Source organism: Thermobia domestica, chromosome 7 (assembly GCF_964235325.1).
Source record: "Thermobia domestica chromosome 7, izTheDome1.hap1.1, whole genome shotgun sequence".
NCBI lineage: Eukaryota > Metazoa > Arthropoda > Insecta > Zygentoma > Lepismatidae > Thermobia > Thermobia domestica.
The window spans coordinates 75667857-75693743 of record NC_137460.1 but is presented as its reverse complement, the minus strand read 5'-3'; the positions used below and the strand labels follow the sequence as shown (position 1 = coordinate 75693743).

General features: G+C 36.7%; 1 protein-coding gene across 2 annotated transcripts in view; it reads right to left on the bottom strand.

The window, feature by feature from the left end:
- Positions 1-24273, bottom strand: part of LOC145690199 (phytanoyl-CoA dioxygenase domain-containing protein 1-like) — a 57664-nt gene extending 33391 nt beyond the window's left edge. Inside the window, exon 1 of one of the 2 annotated variants that reach the window (XM_081764853.1) lies at positions 23968-24273. In XM_081764853.1, coding sequence (XP_081620979.1) covers positions 23968-23991 — 24 coding nt within the window. In that variant the 5' untranslated portion in view covers positions 23992-24273. The remainder of the gene's footprint in view (positions 1-23967) is intronic. The other variant, XM_081764852.1, reaches the window with a different exon arrangement.
- Between the last annotated feature and the right edge of the window lie 1614 nt (positions 24274-25887).

Below are 25887 nucleotides of genomic sequence, written 5' to 3'. Positions count from 1 at the left end.
ATTAAGTGCATATTTTAACTGAGGAATTTATAGTAGGGATGGCCACAAAGTTCCGGTTCCGGCGGAACCGGTTCTCGGAGATCCGGTTTTCAGAACCGGTTCCGGACATGGATCCGAAAACCCGGTTCCAGAACCGGATCTTAGGAACCAGTTCCAGACCTGGATCCGAAAACCCGGTTCCAGAACCGGATCTTAGGAACCGGTTCCAGACTTGGATTCGAAAATCCGGTTCCAGAACCGGATCTTAGGAACCGGTTCCAGATCTGGATCTGAAAACCCGGTTCCAGAACCGGTTCCAGACCTGGATCCGAAAGCCCCCAAAGACCCGTAAAGGAGGCACAAATTTCACCTTCAAAACACTGCAAAGAGGACCATGCGCTTGTGCCCTCCCCGCCCAGACTCTCTTGTGCCCCCAGCAAAAATTTTTGGGTCACCAGTGTTTTTTTTTTTTTTTATTTTGGTCCACCAGTGGGTGTTTAGCCAAATGAGTTGGTTAGTTTGCCTGTTTAACCATTGAGTTTGCCAGTTACCCAGTTTATTTAGCCAAATGAGGCAAGCGACCGCCGCCTGGGCGCCTGCCTGTCGCTTCCACCATTTCATCTAGCACACTGTTCACAGCCCTTCAGCGGCTCGGGTTTAGCGTAGGGATCGTCACAAAGTTTCGGTTCCAGACCTGGATCCGAAAACCCGGTTCCAGACCTGGATCCGAAGAACCGGTTCTAGACCTGGATCCGAAGAACCGGTTCCAGACCTGGATCCGAAGAACCGATTCCAAACCTGGATCTGAAGAACCGGTTCCAGAACTGGATCCGAAAAACCGGTTCCAGACCTAGATCCGAAAAACCGGTTCCGGAACCGGCTCTTCTAGAACCGGATCCGTTCATACCCGAAAACCGGTTCCAACAGGAACCGGTTCTGGCCGTCCCTAATTTATAGGTTTGTACTCCTGTTGAAGGACTGGATTCAGAAGTTACTAATGCGAGCATTGTCAAGCAGGAAGTACTCGTCTCTTCGTGCACATATTTAGTGACGTAACCCGCCGAAGGAAGATAAGAATAAACACAGGATAAGAAGCTTTTTTAAATTTAACTATCAGAATCTACTAATTCGTACTATCATACAATTCCTTAACATTTTTCTGTCATCCGTTTAATATTTCTTTTTTCTCTCTCCCTCTATCTTTCTATTTTTATTCTCTACCGTTGTATTTGTTCTTCCTTTTGATATATTTCCATTTGATTTTAACTTCCTGATTACAGAGATATTTCTACCTTTTTTATATATGAATATTATCAACAGTAACATTGAGTCAGTGCAACCCTGGACGGAAATGGAGGAATCTTCATAGCTAATTCTGGACTTTCGCAATATGTTGAATATATATACATCAATAAGCTTTTAAATACATCGACTAAGCAAGGAAAAGCGCAGTGGAAAATAAGAAATGCAACAACATCCATCACTGTTCTTCCCAGAAATTGAAACCCACTTTTTAAGAACTCTGGTAAGTGGTTTTGTTGCAGCAGAAATGCTGAAGACAAAGAGAACAACCTTACAGAATAAAACGAATCCACTGATTAATCTAATTTATGACAAAAAAGAGGAAATAATTAACAAATGAAAAGCATCTCTAATAGTATTTATATTTAAGAAAGGAGTTAACAATAATATTAGCGAAGACTCTCGACGTTACCCGGCGCTTCCACCATGTAAACTTCTAGTAAGCAGGTAGAAGGTAGAACAATTACACATAGCCCAGTCAATGAAGGTCAAAAAACATCAAAGTTCGGAAAAAATTTGGGTAAAGCTGATTTTATCTCAAGTGATAGACCACTATGAGAGGAACATTTTCCCAAAAGTCCCCTCCCCTCCCCCTGGAGCTTCTCCCCCCACGCCCCCTCAAAGTTCAAAAATGGGCGTTTTAGAAAAAAGGCCATATCTTCAAAACTAATGAACATATTGACATGCTTCTTTTTTTCTCGTAATCTGTGAAATTTGCTCTACAATTTCGTATTCCTCAAAGTTTTTCATAAACCTAATGGTTTCTTGGCAATTTTAACCTAAAGAGTAAAAAATGAAAAAATCGCCCGCACCATTTTGTTTTTCCTCTTATATTTCCTTAGTGAGTTGTGATATGGAAAAATGTTTCAAATAAATCTTAAAGAGCATAAAATTATCTTTCCAACGGTGTATATATTGTGGGGGTTACTCCTAAAATTAGCCATGTAGCGAGGTAAGTTTGAAGACGAGCGGGCTCAAATTTTCGTCTCAAATATCATGGAGGGATAAAATGCATAACACTAAGTAAATGTGTTAAAACAGAAGTGGAGGTGAAGCGAACTCCGTTGGGAACATTTAATCCTGAAACTATTCGTATTCTTTCGTATGCCAAAAAGTCACCGTAGTGGGCTCTCCAATATTTTTGTGGAAGATTTTAATGACTTGAAAGTTACCAGAGGAATTGAATGTCGAACGGTACACCCCATATTTCCAATGAATGTTTTGTGGATTGCAGGCGCAGATATGCAGCCTGGGTGGAATGGATTCATGACCTCCGTAATGAGTGGAAGAGAAGATTGTGAGGATACATATATATTAGGAATTCCCTTTATAAACATGGATCCTAGCAATCCATCAACAATTTTCTCTGCTCTCAGTTATGCTGCAGAACAATGTCAGAAGCAACGCCGTGCCTGTATTGTTACGTTCGATCAACCATTGTTTTTAAAGGCGGCTGAAATTGTAGCGTCAGCAAATCCCAACAGTGAAGTGTCAAAAATTATTCTGAGGCTAGGAGGATTCCATCTATTAATGTCTTTTATGGGTGTTATTGGAAAGATAATGGAGGGGAGTGGTTTGGAAGACCTATAGGCTACAGTTTACGGTAAACTGACTGTGAATCACATTTGAATGGTCACGCATACGCAAGAGTTGTCCGAGCATATAGCCTTACTGCTTGTGCGATTGTTAAAGTGATGAAGAGCAGTTTTCCTGAAATAAATGGCTCTCTTGCATATTTGGAAAATATTTCTAAAGATCATCTTGAAAAGAGTTTTAATGAACAAGATGTTCTAGAAGAACCAGCTGTTAAAGAAGCTTTGAGCAAATTTAAAGATTTCTTGCAGGAAATTAGAACTTTAAGCAGAACAATTAAGCTGTGGGTTAATCTCCTTAGGTGCATTGACCTTATAATGCTGTTTATCTTTGCAGAAAGATCAGGAAACTGGGATTTACATATCAATACAACAATTCAAATTCTCCCATATTTTCATGCTGCCGGACATCTCCCCTATGCTAAATCCGCCCACTTGTATGCACAAGATGTGTACAAACTTGAATCAAAACTCACAAATCAAGAACTAGTTCTTTTTAAGGAGAAAGGATTCTTCACTATTAGGCGGAAAGGCAAGTACTGGTCAGGAGCTTGGTGTGATATGTGTATAGAACAAGATTTGATGCGACCCATGAAATCTGTTGGAGGACTAACACATGGCCGTGGCATTACTGACAATACTCTTTCAAAATGGGTACTTGGAACACCATTCTTTCTCAAAGTCCATGAGGCTGTAGAAGATTTTTTCGGAACAGCAATGCAGTTTAGCGAACAGCACGTTGAACTACGAGAATCCAGAAAGAAGACAGACTTGTCAGACTTACAGAAGTTTACAGCTTGGTTACAAGAACACAATCCTTTTACAAAGTTGTCTGGTGAACTGGTCTCTTTGGCCACTGGGTTTGTTTGTGATGATTCAATAAACTGTGATCAAGCATACGATGTTGGTTTGTCTACCATGAACAAAATTAAAGGTAAAAATTTCCAAGAACTCAAACTGCACAGAAAAGGTGAAGTCACAGGCAGCACAGAAGTCAGCAAGAGTAAGATCAAAAGAGGTCAATATCAATTTTCAACAGCTTTTTAATCGGATATTGTGTGTCTGTGATAGCGCCAGCAAATTAAAGACTTATTTCGAATATGAATTGGCAGTACACCCACCAGCTGTTCGACGAAGTTTCTTTTCGAAAAGGTACAAAATCATCCTTGATGAAAGTTTTTGAAGAAGGAATCATCGAAGAACTAGATGCAACATATATTGTAGACGGAGGGTTTCTTCACCATCTGCCATGGCCAAAAAATTGTACCTTTGGAGCTGTCTTAGAGAACTATTGTACACATGTTCTTAATAAATATGGTCAAAAATCTACCGTTGTTTTTGATGGTTACCCTAGTGAGCCTACCACGAAAAATGAACAAAACAGGAGAGCGGCGAAAAAATCTTCACAAGACATAATTTTTTGTCAAAACACAATCTGTGCCACGGGAAAAGGCGAGTTCTTAGGTAATAGAAACAATAAGAAGAGATTATCGTTGGGTCTGGGGTCTGAACTCATGAAACGGGGATTAACTGTAATTACAGCAGAGGAAGATGCAGATGTTGACATTGTAATGACGGCCATTCAACAGTTGAAAACTGCTTCAAAAGTTATTGTTGTAGGATCTGATACTGACCTGGTAGTCTTACTTACTGCTTTGTCTCCTGAGAAAGAAAGTGCTGCTGTTTACTTCTGTAAAGAGAAAGGTGGTGTGACTCCGAACACACGGTACTTCAAGATCGAAACATTGATTGAAAAGTTTGGAGATTGCCGGCAACTACTTTTGTTCTGTCATGCGTTTACATGATATGACACGACATCGTGTTTTTATGGTATGGGCAAATTAAAATTAATAGATATGCTCAAATCACCGGAATTTCAAAACTGGGCCAGAGTGTTTTTGGATATTTCAAAATCTAAAGGAGAAATATTATCTACAGGTGAAAAATTAGTTTTGGCTTTGTATGATTTGGGAAAATACTCAAATTTGAATGAAGGCCGATACCACAGATTTTTGTCTTTCACTAAGATCTAACTTTGACCTGGCCAAACTACCTCCAACTTCTGAAGCGTGTAATGAACATTCGCTCAGAGTATTTTTGCAAGTATATAAATGGTTAGGAAATAAACTTCCTGACACAGAATGGGGTTGGAGGATAGAATTAATTAAAGAAAACGGACGCTCCAAAAAGACATTGAAACCTATTCCCACATCCAAGCCATTTGCACCAGACGAGCTTCTGTACATAATATCGTGTTCGTGTAAGCAAGGATGTAGGCAATACTGTAAATGTAAAATAACTAAAATAGATTGCTCTGCAATGTGTGAGCACTGTATGGGCTGTCTTGCCTAAATTCACATTTCTATTCCGAGGAAGAACTTGTAGAATCATCATCTGAAAATTAAATAGTATGCTGTATAGCTACGGAAGATTAAGTTGAAAATACTGCAGTAAGCATAGTGGACATGTTCAAAATTAAGATGTAAACATAATAAAAAATGTTATAGATATAATTTTATACGCTAATTGACTGAGGAGATCCAAGGCAAAAAATAGGGAAAGGAAGAGCAAACAAAATATTTCAAATTTTTATAGTTTATTTGTTTATCTAGAAATTATTAGATTTATAAAAAGAAATAGAAAATAAAATAATTTTATCACTTTTTAAGAATAAAACAGAATGTGAAAATTATCAGTGTGTTGAATAGTTATGGAGATAATACCTTTTGTTAGAAACGCTTATTTTTAAATTTGGAATGGTAATGGGGATAGAGTAAGGGTTAAAGCTTCACAGGGGAGGCAGGACTAAACAAAAATGCTTTTCTAACAATGCAGTGGTTTATTATTTGAAAAAAAAAGCTTTGTTATTTTTTTCTTTCGAAATGAAACATAGTGACTGATATTTGAGGCGAAAATTTGAGCCCGCTTGTCTTCAAACTTGCCTCGCTACATGGCTAATTTTAAGAGTAACCCCCACAATATATATACACCGTTGGAAAGATAATTTTATGCTCTTTAAGATTTATTTGAAGCATTTTTCCATATCACAACTCACTAAGGAAATATAAGAGGAAAAACAAAATGGCGCGAGCGATTTTTTTCATTTTTTACTCTTTAGGTTAAAATTGCCAAGAAACCATTAGGTTTATGAAAAACTTTAAGGAATACGAAATTGTAGAGCACATTTCACAGATTACGAGAAAAAAAGAAGCATGTCAATATGTTCATTAGTTTTGAAGATATGGCCTTTTTTCTAAAACGCCCATTTTTGAACTTTGAGGGGGCGTGGTGGGGAAAGCTCCAGGGGGAGGGGCGGGGACTTTTGGGAAAATGTTCCCCTCATAGTGGTCTATCACTTGGGAGAAAATCAGCTTTACCCAAATTTTTTCCTTGCAAAAACCTTTATTGACTGGGCTAACACGGGAATTGCTTTTTTTCCCCATTGCCAGTTTTATTACAAAATTACCTGTTGTAAAATAGTGTGATACAACTTTACTATAAAAAGTATATTTTTCAAAATAATTTGGATAAATAAGTGTCCCAAGGCCAGGCAGCCTACGGAAAGTTTCCCTCAGAATTTCAAGCAAACTCTGTGGGGTGGGATTTAAAAGATTATAGACATGTGTAAACTATTCAAACAACCAGCGCCGGCTCTATCAAGGGGCGGCAGGTTTCGAGGGGCGACAAAATCTGTCATAACTATAGTATTTAAAATAAATATTTCTTGTTGGAAACAGACTTTGTGATGATGGTAGTTAAATTTACTAAGCTGACCTTTTATTTGAATACTATAGTCATAAATCGTGTTTAGGTCGAATTACTTTAAGGTCACATGGACAGTGCTAGAGCAAATGGTCAAACAAATCCCAGCATGAATTTCTTCATTGTTGTCAAATACAAGAACTCAACTCTCCAACAGTAGTGAACGCCTGTTCCATTTAGTTACATTTAGTTATCACAGTCTTGATATCAAACTAGTCTTGTCTTCGCCACAAACAAGTTCCTTATCATTGAAGGTAGAAACAAGATTTTTAATTTTTTTTAACAGAGATAGAAGGAAAATCAAGAAATAAAGATAAAAGAGCTGCACTATAATTGCAAATTGATATACTGAGATTGAAGCCCGATATTGTATTCTACATAATAAAAAAAAATATCTTTCCTCTGAAGATCTTTCACTAACACAATAGAATATTATTTAAAGAAATAAAACAGACACAAAGAGATTGTTTGTAGTGTTTAGGCTTTTCTGAGTGCGAGTGATTTTCCCTCTCCTTTGTTGTTTGTGATGGGGCACCATACTTAAAATAGTGGCTTTTAAGATTTGTTCTTTCTTGAGAAAGGCGGGGAGCGCCAAATTATGCCATTGCATAGGACGAAAAACTGCCCACAGCCGGCCCTACAAACAACTACTCCACATACTACTATCAATTATTGTATTTAGTTTGAATTTAGTGTTTAGTGTCCAGTGCAACCATATTTTAAATGCCTCTTGTTTATGAATAGAGGTGTGCGTCACATCAATTCATACCGAAATGAAATGAAATGAAATCATTAAGTTTTACGTCCCACGGTTATGCCGGCTAGGCTAAAGGAGACGCACACGGTGTTGGTCCACTACAAAGTTCGAACCAAGGACCCCATGCACGAGAGGTGAACACTTTACCACTGAGCCACCGCGACACCTCAACTCATACCGAGAAGTGAAGTGGCATCTCTCGCATCAGAGGCCCGAACATTATGTGACTATAAATGTTTTGTAGCTACTATCATTATTATCGTATTTATTATCATTATTTAAAGTGTTTATACCTGTACACTTTTGCATTTTAAAAAGGAAAATAATCTAATGAAACTTTACGCTCTATATACGTACATGAGTCAGAAATTGCAGGTTGTATAGCTACCATATGACAGCTAAAATATTAAAATATGGATTTATTTCATCAAAGAAAATACGAAAAATAAAATCACCTGTTGTTGTCTGTGGAAGAAATCAAAGTATGTTGAAACAAAAATATCTCTTGGACAGCATGCATTGTTAAAATGTATTGATTGTACTTGTCTTTGTTTCACGAAAGCTTAGGGTAATTTAACATCTCCACACAGCTGCTACGTGTCTCCATTGAATATTATAAGCATTTCTCCTATCATTGATTGGTCACGCTTCCTACCTGTGTTGTTTCTCTGTCATGTACTTTACTTCTCTAATCAATAATAAATGGCGGTTAAAACTTTTCACAAGTGCATTACTTACTTACGATGACATAGAAAAACCGTGATCTTGTTGAAGTCAAATCGAACTTAGCCATCCGTTCTGCGGAAGATAAAACCAACAATTTGAATCTAACATAAATTGGTGTTTGAGTACACGAAGTTTTTGTACCAGCTACAAATGTAGTACTTAAATTTTACAAATATTAAATTAAGGCCTTCATGTGGCTTAATAGTACGGTTCTGCAGACTGTCTTTGCTAGTTTCCTAGAGAAGTAGAATTCTGCAAAGGTCATCAAAGAATGCCAGTAATAAAAAGCGCCCACGCTCACACCTGGATAAATTTCTAATCGCGGTTTTTACATTAATTTGATGATGTCGAATCCATCAGTTTACTGTTTCTGTTTAATACGTGCAAAAATGCCCCCCCTCCCTATAATTGCTTCGTGCAAAGTTTCGCTTTTCTCTCTCTTTTGATTTCTCCGTTATCACGGTTGGACACTATATATATGCGGCGGTCAGTGACATACGGGGGAATTTATTTCGAAGGGATCCTAATCTATATATATAAAAGAGAACGTACAAATCCTTTGTTAGCTCATCACGTTAATACGGCTGAACCAATTTCTTTCATTTTTGGGGGGTTATTAAGATTTGGACCCTAGATGGTTTTTATCATATCACTTTAATTTTCAATTACCAGTGTCTTGAGATAATTGACCATTCAAGTGTCCATAACGTACAAATCCTTTGTTAGCTCATCATAGCTAAATCTAACCGTATTTATATGCAACCCACATGACCGTGTCACTCGGCGGGTTAACATAAATGACAGGCGATATAATGTTAACATTTACTCCAATCTTCTATGGTTTTTATCATATCACTTGAAAGCGAAAAAGTAAAAATTATCTAAGTAACAAAGTTTATTGCGTTCCAGGGTGACCGCAGCGAAGCGGGGTGAACGCTGCTAGTTCAATATAAGGAGAAATTATATTAAAATATGTAAAATCACCCCTAAAAATACACTAAATTTAGAGAAAAGTTAAAATTTCGGGCCTCTGGAACCCTATGAACTACCCTCTGAGTACATCCCTGTCAGCAGTATATATATATATATATATATATATATATATATATATATATATATATATATATATATATATATATAGCATATGAATAACGAGACACTCACTGTTACTCGTTTGGGGACGTAGTGGTTCAGTGGTAGAGCGCTCACCTCTTGTGCAAGGGGTTCCTGGTTCGATTCCCGACCACGAGAGTATGTGGTGGACAACATCATAGCTATCTGTGTGTTTTCCCGTCTCCTCCCACATTCTTGTTCCCCCATTTATTTCATAACCATTCACTGTCATTAATCATCCGTCCGTTTTAGCCTACAGAGCATAATGCGCGGGATGTAAAACTAGCCCTTCCCACTAGTCCAGTGGCTAGTGCGAGTGCATTTGGTGTACCTAGTCTCAGGTTTGATTCCCAGTGGGAGAGTACGAGATATAACTTGCACAATCACTCAATTTCATTAATTCTTTAGCCTAAAGAGCATAATCGAGGAATGTTGAACTAAAATTTTAATTTCATTTTCGTAAAACTAAAAATTTTATTATTATTCATTTATTTTAAAGCATTCAATATTGCATCACTACTGTGGAAATTTTCGAGCCTGGACACGGAAATCTTTGTCTTAGTGTATACAAATCCAATATTGAAGTTCACATTGTTGATTTTTTTAAAACAGCTTAGGTCATTTGAATGTTTATCAGATTTATCTCTTCGCTCAACATCTGGTAAATATAGCAAGATGGACTCAACAGGATTCATTTGGGCTAAGTGTGTACAGATTAAGAGAAAGAAACAGATGAGCTGATTAAGAAGACCATCTGGCAGGTGGAATACAGTGTGCCAACATCTGTTGCTTAGCTGTCATGTGAAGAAGAAGAAAGCACAAACGTCATTCAGTCAGTACATATGTATGTATGGCATTGCAAACATATACATATACAAGTACCCACGCTAGATGTTGTGACTACTGTGAAGATAGTATTTGAAAAATAGAAAGAAAAAAAAATATTTCCCTTAAAACTTGACTTACTAAGATATACTGTGTGTATGTGTGTATGTACGTACGTACGTAGAATCTTGTTTATTCGGAAATGAATGACTCGGCAAACCTAAAATAATTTCTAGCATTATATGTATATTTGGTACTGCTACGAAATCGAAGGAGATAAACAATCTTATGAGTAGGTTCCAAAGGGGGCGTGTTAATTCCGTAGACGTCACAACCAGTTTGCTTAATATAATTTTCCTTTTTGCATCCTGTGCATTTTTCGGAGAAATTGACGACAAAAATAGCTAATGGTAATTAATTACCCACGCTGATTCAGAAATTGTTTTAATTCTTTTGTTTAAAAAATAGATCATACGGAATTGAGGAAGTAAGTTTAAAATGAAACATTGTTTCTTTTTACAAGTGTAGGTGTTTTCTGAAGGAAGCCTTTGTAAATGTGTTTGAAATATGCTTTATATGGAAAACTTGGTTAACATTTTTTTAAAATTAAACTTTACACAAATTCATTTTCCTAAAATTGAGTGAGTCTGTTGCCAAAAGAGATTATGACGGCACTAGCAGATCCAGAAGGATCGTTAGGAGGGATCGGATCGCTCCTCTACAATTAATTTAGGCTTCAAATACAGTTTTACATCAAGTCAAAATAAAGAAGTGCAATGTTTTATATACAGGTTATCTCAAAAGTCCCCTGACATAGGGTAACTCTGTTATTATCAGAATTATAATAAAATGTAAGAGGGAAAACAGTCTCCAAATGTAATGTTTTGAATCTAAAGTGAAGGATTTTTTTTTTTTAAATCGGACGAGTCGTTTGGGCTGCACACTCTTTATGCGCTCAATGTTAAATGAAAATGCAACGTTGCCATTTACCTGGGGCTGGGGAAGGGAAGGAGGGGACGGGAAGTGGACTAATTTTGTAAGAGTATAGTGAATAGGGGTCATGTTTCAAATGGGGGCTGGCCATCGACACGTTAGCATAACATACAGAAACCTCATTCACTCATGTTGTGCATCCAGGTAAATAGCGTTTCATTTCATTTAACATTGGGCGCATAAGAGTGTACAGCCCAAACGGCTCATCCGATTAAAAAAAAAAAAAATCCTTCACTTTAGATTGAAAACATGATATTTGGAGACAGTTTCCCCTCTTACATTTAATTGTAAGTCCGATAATAATAGAGTTATCCTATGTCATGGGACTTTTGAGACACCCTGTATAGGCCTATACACAGGAAGCCTCTAGGTGGGGGTCGGTTGCCCAACCTCCCTCTCTATGGATCCGTAAGTGGACAACAGTGATTACATATAGCGTAAAAGAGCTCACACAAAGAGTAAACAAAATTATAGGTCTCACACGGATTAAAAAGCATCCATTTTCAGCCCAGATACTCTACACGGGACAGGGCCAACTGCTAGGATTGGAATCCAAACAGCTAATGGGTTTTGAATTCGAGGTAAGCACCTTCCACCGGGAATCGCAGGACCACACGCTTGTTAGCCACTTGGCCATGAATAGGTATACAAAATGACTGGTCTGAACAAAACTCGAATGCACATCGATTGAAACGTATTTAAGAACATCCTCATGAATTCAAGTATCTGGGCCGAATTTGGCAGGAAGGTGATGATAGATAGTAATGGTCCAAATATGATGTATGTTGGATATTTGGAACATATTATACAGAATATCTAAAAACATTTAATAGTAATTGTAACAGCCCCAAGGGACTACACAGACTTGAAAGAAAACGTTAGTCCGTTGCCATAGAAACCGCCGTTTCCAGGGCAACAGATAATGTCACGGTTAGCCAATATTGAAAGAAAACGTAAACGAAAAAAAAAGCGCTAATGTAGAGGAGAGAAGTCGCTACAAATGAATTCTCTTTAACGAGGACGATTTACGAAACATCATCTACTAATTGAAGTCATGATTATTTTCCAATACAGTAAATTTCAATAAACTTTCTTGTTATCGTTAATTACTCCATATCGGATTCCCGAAGAAAACTCATCGAAACAACTTATTGACCGTGCAAATAGCGACTACTCTGTCATGACTCCGTTTTCTTTCATTCAGAAATAGGAAAGAAAGAAAAGAAAGTAGAAGGGTAAAAGAAGGAGGTAGGAAAAGAAGAAAGAAAAGAAATAGGGTATTTTAATGAGAAACAGATTACTGGATAATTCCGGAAATATAGTAAAAGGTCGGGAAAGTCGTTGAAAGATGAATCATTCTAAATATTAACGACTAATCAATTTTGGAATGCTTCGAAATAGACACATGTTCCCTCATACCACCCAGACCTAACTCCAGGCACCACGATCATGGGGTTGCCCAGACCTAGACCTGGGAATGAGAAAAGTGAAATTTAATTCTTTGTACTGTTATTCCAACCGGTAATTGATTACCATCCAGCATCTGGACTCTGTTCTCTAGAATCGACCACACATATGAATAAGCCAAGAAAAAAAAAATCAAACTTATCAACTCAATATAAATTTATGTATCGTATCAATAAAAGTCTCAACTTCCTGGAAGAAAGATGTCGTATTTAGGCTCATCCTGCTATTTTTGTTTCACTCCTAGAGCCGATTTAAACCATTAGTAGCGGTCCTTCATGACCTAGGTTATTTACCTTAACACATATATTAAAACCTGTCACATATATTACAGATGTTAATACAACAAATGATATCACTAAAATTACTTATATTAAATCTATCATGCATTCACACGCTCACTCACTCAGGACAGTGTATATATGGTTAAAGGAAACCAACTAACTACAAAGATACAAATAATTTATTACATCCATAGTGAAAAGAAAAGACAAACAAATAATTATGAAGAAAATATTAAAAGCACAAGTTCTTGGTTATATATCAATAGAATACAAAGAGTTATATTTTAGTAAATTTTTATATATTCAATCATATTGACAAATGAAAAAGAAAGAAAAAATAATAATTACATGTATCATATCTTAGGCATGCTAAAGCCAAATTATGATTTGCGACATACGCAAATAATACACTTATTTCACTTTAAAAAAAAATTGGACAAAGAGGAAAGAAAAAAAAACCTTTTGGTGGATTAGAACTTATATGAGTCTCTACCTCACATTGGGTAATAAGATATTAATGATTTTGAGCGTTCAAATCACAAATCACGCACTACTCGTAGTGTCCAGAACATTTCGCTCCATTTAACTTCGTTCGTGTTTATATATATCTCTATATGTATATATATATCTATTGGTTTACAAAACCATTCGTCGTCTATACTTGGTTTATAACTTTTAACAGTTTATATCTGCAATCGCACACTGCTACGTTTATACCCATCTTGGGATTTCAAGAACAATCACTTTCGGCAGAGGATGTTTCTCCTCTTAGATAGTCCATTCACAAATTTGTTAATCGAATAAATTCAAGTTATTTGTTCCACACTGGGACACGTCATGAAACCTTTCCTTAGGATCACTTTCGTATATATTTGTATATGATTCGGATTTTAAAAACGATCTCCCGCAGGTGTACGGAGTATGAAGGTTTAAATTGAGGATAAAAAAAAACTGGTCAAGTCACAGGATACATATGAAGGTGAGAAGGATTCAAGGTACACTTTCCACAATGGTTTTTGGGTTGGTAGTTCAAGGATAATATGCGTTATGAAGTGAGTTACGTTTAGACCTGCCGTTACTTTCCAATACATGCCATTACATAATTACATAAGGTATCATTTACATTTATTCAACAGAAAAGGAAAATTACTTGAGTGCACGGCGGTATTCTTAACAAAATCTACATTCTTACATTCGTCGGAAAACTCACTGGCAAACTATAGCAACCAATACACGTTTAGGGGGACAGACACGAGCGCTCTTACATATATTCATAATACATTTAATATCATACTTTTACTTTAAAATCATATTCACATACTAATTACATATACATTTCGACGTATTCATTTCTCTATATATATATATATTTATATTCAATAAATGCGCACACATTTACATTAATCACCCCCAACAATAAAATTTTACTAGGTTGCAAACATTGTCCCAAAACAAATGACTTCCGACATTACATATGAAAAAGAAAATTGATTTTTACTTGATACCGCGCATCTATAAATTTTTCACTTTTATATAATCAGTTCGTGCTTAAATCATGGAAAAAAAAACTTTGGAAGGCAGGCACGTAACACAGAGCATTTCTAAAGATATAACTAGATAAACCAAAGTACAATTTCTGGGCCCAGGTTAACTACAAAGTAATCGAAAACCAAAACAGAAAGGAAAGTGACCAATGGATTAAAAAAATACTTAAAAGGGACGACGGTGAAAGAACGTAATTTAAGTGTCGTCAACTACGAAGTCTTTGTTCATTTCGGCGATAGGTCAAAATGTGATGGAGGACCCAATCATTATCTACTCCATTCATGAATCGTGTCTTGCAACGTCTCAGCTGGTAATTTCAGATCAGAGTTGTACGTTAAATAAATCGTAAGCAACAAGTTCAAAATCTTGGGGGGGGGGAGGTTGAAAAAATTAAAAAAAAAAACTTGAAGAAATGAAGACAGAGAGAGAGAGATAGAGAAGAAGGAAGACGAAGAATAGGGGCGCCAAAGACTTAAGTGAGAAATAACTAACGCTACAAAGATAGAAGTCGAATTTCGCTCTCAACAAAATCCATAGCCAAAATATTCTTAACATGCCAAAAGGGGTTCGGCTTACCAAATAAATAGCCGATAAAACTGTCTGCGAAGATGAGACAAGTCTGTGTCCACAATGGGATTTTCGGAAAGACAAAGGCTTTAGGGAAATCCCACCACTCACCGTATCCGGTCAACACCCTTGCAGACCCCGAAATCCTCCGGAAGGTTAGAGACGGCGTTAATTTAGGATTTCAAAAGGGAAAAAAAAATCATCCGACCTCTTGGAAACTAGAAGATTCCAGGATAGTAATGAAATTAGAATAATAGTTAAGATATCCCTAATTAGTGATTTGCCAAAATAAAAAAAAAATTAAATAAACTGAATTTTGGATCGGTGATTTCTATGGCCAAACCTCACCGATAGCTACCCTGCGCAGACACGCCACAGTCTGGGATGTCATTAATTTCCCTCGTCTAATTAAACTAAGAAAAGAAATGAAAATCCTTAAGGGGACTAGGGGTCGACATCCGGGTACGCGAAAATAAATTTCAATAATTAATTGTTTTGATTCTGTAACCCTATCAGAGCTGTCGCCTCCATGAACATTGTAAGCTAGCCTGAGTAGGTAACGTGAAGGAAAAAAAAATCTCACGGAGCAGGATATTCTATTTTAAAACCGACCAGAAGATATGATTCACTACAGCCCTGTTGTATAACTACTACTGTCTTTTCATAATTTATTATTCAACATGTCTAGTCAGCGATTATATGATGCTACCCATTCTATCAGATGGTATTACTATGGTTGATTATTATTATAACACAAAACTACAAAGTATTACCGTAGTCCGACTATATATCGCCCTCCGGCCCGCGTGATATTATGGTGCAGGGGTCAGAACCTGAGATGTTTGTAGCTACACGTATCTATTCAATATATATATATCAACACACGGCGAAGTATTCACTGGGCTACTATATATATTTAACTATATGGGTGTCCTATATTCTATATTCATTTACTACAATATTTATACACTTTATATTCATATAATATTCATATAATCATTCTTTTCATTTACTACGACGCTATATTTTACAAACACCCTGTTTCCTCTATCTACGCCCAGCCTATTTACACATTTCATCATAACACTTTAAAATCTATAGTCACTACAAACATTTCCCATTCCGATCACCGCACGACAACCTCACTCGAACCCAAGACTCTTTCATCCCACACACAGTACTATGTAATACTCGGTAGCTTTATTAAGAAGAAAGGAAAAAAAAATCCTACGTATGTTCACTGAAAATAGAATTATCCGCGATAATATTTAATGTTTATAAAATTCTACAGTAACAATGAACTTCTGCAGCCACGAAGAAAAATGAACATCTAATATAATTCCAAAGCGAAGAACTAGCATCATATCGCCCGACTTCTGTTAAGAAATTACGGATAGTTTATTTATTTAAATATTTCGATTTCTAGACTAGGCAGAGTGTTGAAATTTTCAGAATATATTAATTTTGGGGCACTTGACCTAACTGTACATTCATATGGGCTGTGAATTATACCTTCTAGGTTTTATTTCGGAAAGAAAGGTCAATTTCATGGAAACTAAATCACTAAGCACCTCGACGGAAGAATGGCGGTTAGTACTGACTTTTGACACTAGGGCTAGCGACGATATAATCAACCCTTGAACAACTGAATGTGACCTTGTACACGGAATTATTGTACTATACTAAGTTCACTATTAAATATTGTGTATGAGTTCACTTAATGACGGAGTAATAAAAATTTATCGCATAGTAAATACTACACTGTCCATATTTAATTATCTCACACACTCTTTCATCACTTAACTACCACTACCACTGATACTACATTACAAATATACACATACTACTCAAACTACAAGACACATCATGCCAATACACACCAATTATCACTATCATTAATACATGTTATACTAATAAATATACACAGAAAACATTCATATTTTACCATTTTAAATCGGCTCTATGAAAAGTAACGAAAGGAAAGAAATGAACAGGGCCAACTGACCCTTATATTTACCAAATCACATTCTTTACTTAACCTGTTTAATCAATGCCCTGAGGGGACATATCGGAGTATTAGCTAACAATAGGACCCCTGCCCTGAAGGGGCAGGAACCCGGAAACAAACTAAATGTTCAACTCATCCCGCTGGAAGCCGTACTCCCAATTTGGGAGTCAGATAGGAGCCTTACTATAAATTTACACGTGCATTATGATCACTATCCTAACTACAAAGAAATTAAATACCGCCATGTTATTACTAAATAAGTACAAAAGAAATCACATTTACTACATACACGAACACAAACGGCAGTGGGGCAGGCCTAACGTAACTCTAAAAGGAGTAATTTTCAGGATGAGAATATTTTAAGGGAGAAACACTACTCTTCCGAAACCGTTTATAGATTTTTTCTTTCTAAGAACAACTAGCAAACTGATGCACTTCACAGAACCTGTCCACCACTAATTATATCAGCAAAACATGGCGTTACCGAGTTGACTTCCTATTTCTGCTCTACAGTTCAGTTTTTACTACGAAATTTAACAGTTCATGGCTCCTCGAGACTTCCAGAGAATTTAGATATTAATAACATCACAATATTACCTTTATTTGTAGTTTCTCTCACTCCTTTCGACTTTTAAGTTAGACGAACAAAAACCAGTGTCTTCGGTAGCACTTTCCGGCGTGGAATGGAATAATTGCGCCCTAATATCATAGCGTGGGTTTATCATCCAATCAAAACTAAGCATTTTGGCGGTGGGGCTTTGAAACGAATAAAATTTGGTAAAATCTGGATCAAACTAGATTTTAGAAGGACCTAGGTATCTAAAAGAGAGGTGAAGGGTGGTCCTGAAAATTCTGTCGAATTTTAGATTGGTTATTTGATCTGGAAAGTTCCGTCCAATAGTGGATCTATATTTTCGGATAGCACTGACACCGTAAGAATTGTAATAATCCATTTACATATACATATGCAAGACTTATAACTAATTTAAAATATAAATAAAGGTATTGATTCCCAAAACTATAATTCCTAATTAATTTTTTACAGTTTTCCATGTTAATTTGAAATAGAATAACAAACAAAACTACGAATAATATGAACAGCCAGAAATTTTTTGTTAAACATCAAGTACAGTCGGTGCAAAAAATTTCGGGCACCCTCCTATTAAGAACATAATATCATTAGACTGTAATGGCATATTACAGACTGCTGAGCGGACAGGTAGCCATTCGTATAGATTATAAATTATCTAGGATATGATATCGATATTTGTTGTAGTTAAGCGGTGGTTGGTGCCTTCTGGCTGTCAGACCATGTTCAACCACGTTCCACATGTGCTTGATAAAGTTTTTAAGTCCGGAGTCCTTGCAGGCCAGAGTAGAAGACTTATACTGATTAGAGTACACTTAGATGAGGAGTCGGTAATGGTGCGAGAAGAACGCAAAAAAAAAAAAGTAATCTGCCTTCGATTTTTTAGTGTTCATGCGCTCACATGGGGTACACAATGGCTCCTATTCCAAGGCTCTTGTCGTTCCGTCTACATCTACGTCTAGGATCTACATATCGAAAGTGGTACACTAAATAATGACGCAAACTTCATCCTGATGCGACAACTTCAAAAGTATACTCACTACAAGAATTTCAGCCAAGATTGTCAAGATTGTGAAGCATTTATCGTATGTTTAGACAAATTTATAAAAAATGGAAAGTTTTATTGCTCAATTTTATTTATTTATTGAGTATTGTTTCATTTCTAGAACACTTATACACTTTTATGCACTTAATTGAATGTTATGTTTCCCGAACGTTAGTTTGAGTGAGGAGAAACTCTGGCCTGGACATCACTCTTACCTGACCTAAACCCCATGGATGTAGTCATATGAAGATTTTTTTAGATATAATGACTAATGACTAAAGTCAGAATTCTTCGGACATTCTCCGAAAAAGTAGGTTACATCCACTACGATGGCTATTCTGAATTTACATATACGAGGGTATTTCCAGAAGTTTTCGGCCTGGTATTGAAATAACGCGTCGCTAGTTGTTAATTGTGTAAAAAAAAAAAAGTATAAATAACGATGTTTCGATAATCTTGTACTGACTGAGTCGAGGATATATGATTTCTATTGCTGATTGGGTATTCAACTAGAGCTATTAGAGTAACATGAGATACATAAAACAATCTTCCTTTCTGCAATAGATGTAATCTGCTAGCTATAGGTCTGCATGGGCCTGAATTTTTAGCCCGGGCCCGGCCCGGCCCGTGATTTTATAATATGAGGGCCGACCCGAGTCTGAAATATGTTTGAGCATTTAGACCCGAACAACGCCCGAACTCGTGTAATAATCAAATGAGCCCGAAATAAGCCCGAATTACAAAAACTTAATAATTTACGCAAAATTGTATTTTTATTTACAGCAATTAGAGGTTTAATTTTGCAGTTGTGATTTAAAGGTTCTTCAGAAAGAACGGTCCAATACATATCGTTTCACAGTATATTTACAAAGTTACCCCATCAGGAAGTCGCGGTCGAAAAGAGGGATTGCCGCCGTCGACGGTGGCAGGCCGCCGGAGGCAGCCGGCACCCGTCCGCGGCGGCACGACAATCTACTTGTTCAAAGTTGCCGACCTTTTGCCGAAGCGGCAAACGGTCGAAAATCGTAAACTAAAATACCCTTTGCCGACTCTTTGCCAACCGTCAGAGTCGGCAAAACAGTCGAAAATGCCTCTTTCCTACCCTCTGCCGACTCCTTATGCCGGCCTCTTTTCGACGGACGCTCATTTCCGGCTGTTTGCCGACTGCTCGGCATCGCACGGAAAGACGCCGGTGTCCAGCGCCGGCAATCCGACTGCGGCATCTGGTCGTCATGGACAAATTGTTCGACTGTAAACTGCAGGATCCTGATGGGGTAGGCCCGAAAAGGCCCGGGAAATATGGTTGTATATTTAAAAGTTTACAGCCCGAGCCCGGCTCGGGCCCGAAGTGATATATTCTTTGTACGCCTGAGTCCAGCCCGCGGCCTCGGCCCGAGCCCATGCAGACCTCTACTGCTAGCTAGCAGCGTATTATTTACATGCATATGCAGTAGATAAATAAATAAAGAATCTTAGAAAAAATGCAAGTTATTATTGGCAGAGAACAACATACCTTTTAGGGCCATATAAAAATTCGTTTTGCTCGAATTTTATCGATCATGCTGTTCAGCCCAATGTGATCTATCAATTCATGTATGCCTCATCTTTGTAAAATATTTTAATTGAGCATAACTTGAAAGTTCTACTTTTGGTTTACTTTTACCATGAAAAAATGACCAGGCCTCTTCCTAGAAGTCTCTGACCACTGAATGTGTCTCATCTGTTTACTTTTTTTTTTTTTGTTAAAAACTAATAATATTGCAGAATTTTAATACATTATTCTCTTTACTCAGGGAAAGGGATGCTTCCCAGTTTTGATGGACGCTACGCCACTGTAAGATAGTAGTTAACGTTTTAAACATTTGCCCGAAATACGATCTCTGCTGAATGTTTTAAGGAACACGATTAGTTCTTATAACCTTGAAACTTATTATTCTTATTATTACTGAGCATGATCAAAATCTTAATTAAAATTCAACAGACGTAATTATTAGGCCCACATTGATTTCCAAACAAAAGAAAAGGAAAAAACACATGACGGAAGGTGGCCACTGTTGCACCTGTTAAAATCAAAAAAGTTACATATTTTCTCTCCCATATAAAAGAAAGAGAAAAGAAAAACGAAATGAAGTTGTCCTTCGATCTGACAAGAAATGCCAATGAGTGTTGCTTGTGTTCGTGTGAGAGGACTTTGGATTTGTTATCGAGTGTTTGCGAAACAGGAGTTAACAAATGCCCATCAATAAACTCTTGTTATTAAAAGTGGTTGGTATGTGAACAATAATAACGTTTCATTGTTAAATAGTCGCACAGCACAATTAATGACGACCACTTTTGTCTCCTTATTTGTCTAACTTTCTTTTGTTCGTCTTCCTTCCAATACGTTCGTTGTATCAAGTTGCGAAGGCTCATGAATAATACATATCGGAATGTGAATGACAACTTTTATTATGCTATTAGAATTCTTTATTAACATTTCTTTAGAAATGGTTCCACTAACTCAACGTTCAAGACCAACCTTGAAACAATATTAGGATTAAGTTTTGCTTCCAGAGATTCTCAAACAGAGTCCGCGGACTACAAGTGGTCCTCGGATGTTATACCCCTGTGCTCCTGTCTTACGATTTCGTTCAAATCCCTAGCGGGCGTAGAACGGTTAAAATCAGTGGGGAATAAAGGGGTAAATTTACCTTCCTCCAATTAAGAAGTACCGGTATATTCCACGATAACTTTCTAAAATTAAATATTCGATCGACCATTTTAATATATATATTCTGAGATTCCTCAGTCATTTGTGATTAAAATCAGATGTAAGAGGAACCAGAGCTAGTTTTGCTGCCAGTGATCTTGCACCAAAGTCAACATATCGATGCTTTTTAACATGCATGTTAAAGTAAGGGTAAAATGTATCTGAAAAGGTAGGGGAAGCATGACGTCACGTCATCCCCGATGCCTGTCTTTGCCTTTTTTTTTTTTTTTTTTTTTAAGGAAGAGCAGGGACATGTTGCTGCGCCTCGAAGAACCGCTATGTGTTAAGAACCACAACTTTTCAGGAGAAGCAAAAAAACATTCCGAACTTTTAAACTTTTGCCAAATATATCCAGAAACACTTAAAAAATATAATAAAATTAGTTCTGCGTACATTGTTGTAGCTTGCTTCAACAGTATTATATTACTAATTTTGTGTTTACGTAGCACCTTTTGCGCCTTTATAAACACATAGAGGATTTGTATACATTAATCAATGCATACATGATGAGAACCAGAAGCCTTTAATTTCAATCTATAATTTTTCATTGTTGTGGCGAAACAATTGAATATTAACTTATAACATTATAAGGGACGCTGACTGACAGCTTTCTGGTCTATTTGCACGACATAACCCATTTTCGACAAAATCTCACATAGCGGTTCTTCGAGGCACAGCGACGGACGATGGGAAACGACGTCTTTTCGCGTTCCCCCTCACTTTTACCCCTGTGTTACAGATTATGACATTACTAGGTTAGAATAAATTGAATCACTGGCGTCTCTGGCGTGGAGGAGGTGTTCCTCCCCCCAAAAAAAGTCTAGCAGAGGAAATAGATAAAAACTGAAAGTACTTATATAGAACTGAAAGAAATAATAACTACGAGTACTAGTAGTGTTGCATTGTGTATACTTATATTAAACTTATCTTCAGAGAAGGAATTGTCTTCTGAATGCCGTGATATGATGGAAGTGAAAAAGAGAAAGACTACAGCTAACGGACAGCATTAGCGCATATATATATATATATATATATATATATATATATATATATATATATATATATATATATATATATATATATATATATATATATATATATATATATATATATATATAGGGTGTTTCAAAACAACACCGACAACGTTTGGGAGGTAATTCCTGACACCAAGATAAGACAAAAAGTATAGATCAACCTGGGTGCACAAATGCTTCCTTTCGGAGTTAGAGGCTGCCGGAAACATGTAGAAATTAACTTTAAAGGTCCATAGCTCCAAAACTATGGGACATACCATAATCGGATCAAGGCTTCACTTAGGAACTAATATGTGCGCTATCCAAAAATCCATGCTTCTAAATCCTAAGGTACTCACGCAACAATTTTTATAGAAGTAGTTTGGCTACGGGCATATAATTTGAAGTACTCACCAATTACCTCTATAAAAATTGTTGCGGAGATTAAAGTTTTGACCCGACTACGGTAGGTCCGATAGTATTGGAGCTATGGATCTTTAGACCTTTAAAGTTTATTTTTTCATATTTTCGACAGCCTATAACTCCAAAATTAAGCATTTGTGCACCCACGTTGGTCTATACTTTTCGTCTTACCTTGGTGTCAGGAATCACCTCCCAAACATTGTCGGTGTTGTTGTGAAACACCCTGTATATATATGGCAAAGCAAAGAGGTTTATTAATGACTTTCTTGTATGGAAACTTCTCAATTTGTAGCAAGTGATCTACTAGCATGATAAAAAAAATACGATGAAGGCCAATAGTTAAAAAAGAAAAAAAATCCGCAGAAGTTGAAGGACCATAATCTTGTGGTTATTGAAATGCAAATCCACTGAAAAATATAACCAGGAAGGAAAGTAGAATACAAAAGTTAAATCTAGCAAGTTTAAAGATGAGATAGTGAAAATAATATTCGTTTAAAATTTCGAAGAAAAGTGTATGACTTTAGAGAAAGTAAACACAGGAAATAACCAGTTGTGGGAGCAACCACAACTAAAAAGCATGAGTTATTGAGGAAACTTTGGAAAACTAAAGGAAGAAAAGTATGGGAAGAAATTTGCACTGATGAATGTAATGTATCCAAATTTGAACCGCAAGTAAAGAAGATAAATAGACAAAAACGTGAAGCCGGCAAGAGGAATTCAAAGATATATTTTAGCTGGGTGACTGCCATTGCTATTATTTCTGGCTTTTCAGACCGGAACTCGCTACATCTTAATTCAAGTAGCTCCCCGAGTACTTCATCATGCATCAAAAATTTTGGAATCAAACCGAACCTAGCACCATGTAAACTAGAAAGTAAGTGGTAATCAATAAACCAGAGCATTATTATTCTAAAAATATCAATGATACATAGTCTGCACATAACCAAAACCATTTTTTTCCGAAGGTCAAAACTTACGGATGACACTCGTTATTAAATAGAACAGGTCAGTTATCTTTCTGGTTCTGATAACACTAGCAAATGCCTAACCTTTTGTAATGATGATATGACCAATTATCAGCCGACGAATGCCCGCTCATGCCCTTTTGACAGTTTTAACTGCTTATAAGAAAGGCCAGTTAAGCTCGTAATTGCACTATAAGATTAAATCAAATTTGTGTATGTTAAAAAAAAAATATATGACAAAGTAATATATGAAGAAGCAATTTTACCTGTCGAATTTTTTCGTCATCCATGGTTCACTTATTCAAATTTGTTCTCGTTTGTTCTTCCGTATCACTCTCCCACAACGTAAAGATGGAATCTGGTCTGCTTTCTCCTCGCAACCAATGCTCGTTCTCTCTCTGTGACTCACTCTCTAAAGACACGACCGATGACTGACTGAACTCTGGACCACCGCCAGTTATCACACAACGCAGCGTGTGCAACGTCAGAAGCTAAAGCTACAACATTACATATCTTCTTATTTTCTTTCTTTTTATTTTATCACGTCCCCCCTCCCCCTCCAACCTCAACACATGCAAAGCCCTGTGCGACTGCAGGAGACCCTTCACAGTCCATCCAACCACGGAAAGGAAAGATGCAGACGGAGACCCAAACACAAGGCCAACTTCTTTCTGTCTTTCTACTGCTTATTTGTCTTTTGTTTATGATCCAAACAAACTTTGCACATACATGCTGTGACAGTGAGAGTAAACCTGTCACAAGACATTTTGTCTATGTCAAAGTGAGTTTTGTTTCCTTGATTATTTTTGTATAGCGAATTTTATGCATTCTGTCACAATATATTGCTTCCTGACAGTAGCACAGTTAGAAATTATTTATATTGGAATATGTGCTGACTGGCCAGTCCCTTCTTAAAAAGAATAGCCAACTAATTAAGTTTTAACAATACTGGATCTAAACAAAGATTGGTTAGAATTTTTTTTTTCAAAGGACCTCTGCTCTGGTCAGGTTTATGTGGTCCTGGGTTCGATTTTCGATGACAGAACATTGGATTGGTCAAAGGCGGCGATTAGGGGGCAAGAGGAGGCAGTTGCCCCCATTTTTTGGAAGTAACTCCCTAATGCATCTAGTTTCATTTCTAAATGTAAAGTTTTTTTTTTTATGTAGGCCTATTCCTGGTTCATAGAAAAAATGATGCCGTATAATAGTTGCCGTTGCATGAGTATGTATTGGTCATTTGTCTTCCCATAGAGTTAAGAAAGCTACTGGAACTGTGTTTTAATTGCAATTCAAAACAATTAATATTGCAATTGCGTATTTCTTTAAATGTCGTAGCATATGCTTGTAGTATTTACAGTCTTTCGTTTTCTAAGAGTAATAACACATTTAATGGTATGTGTTGAATTAAAAATATAAGTTGTTCATTAATCCCCAGTTTCAATACGACTTTTGCAAAACAAGCCTCATTATTCATTACTATGATTAATATTATCTTTTCTATGTATTCGTTTTGCAAATTTGTTATTAAATAATCTGATCACACAATGTTCCAGACAGAATTTTAAGATGTTCATGAGCAAAGAACCAAATCTCTTCTTACACTTTCGTTGTGGGCTAAAAACTATTTGCGTTGCTCTTGTCAATTTACTTAATAAAATATGAAATATTATATACGGTATGTTACCTGAAAAAGATAGTATCCTATTAGCTATACAACCTTTCATCAAAGTGTTAGAAACGATCAGGAAAACTAACATTGATATACAAATATTTAGATCATGTCTCCCCCCCACACACACACACCCCTTTTAACGTCCAATCACCGCTAGTGGGATCGGTGTTTCGAATCCCACTTTAAACTGTTGGTCCACGTCCCTCGGTGCTGGAGAGGACGTATAAACTTGAACTAATTAGCTAAAATAACTAACCTAACTAAGTAAACTGAACTAACTAACGTAACTAAACTAATTAATATTTTAAGAGTCACTTTCCTCACAAATGTGTACGGATAATGAACAAAAATCGTGACTCTGTTAAAAGGTGAGATTCATATAAAAGAGAGAGCTCAAATGCTTGGGAGGAATATAGAATGCTGATTTGGCCTTGTCTACTTACAAGACGATTAACGGGAGGTCTTCCCTCTAGAGGCGAAGTGGATCGAGAGTCAAGTGTGCTAGGTGAGTCAA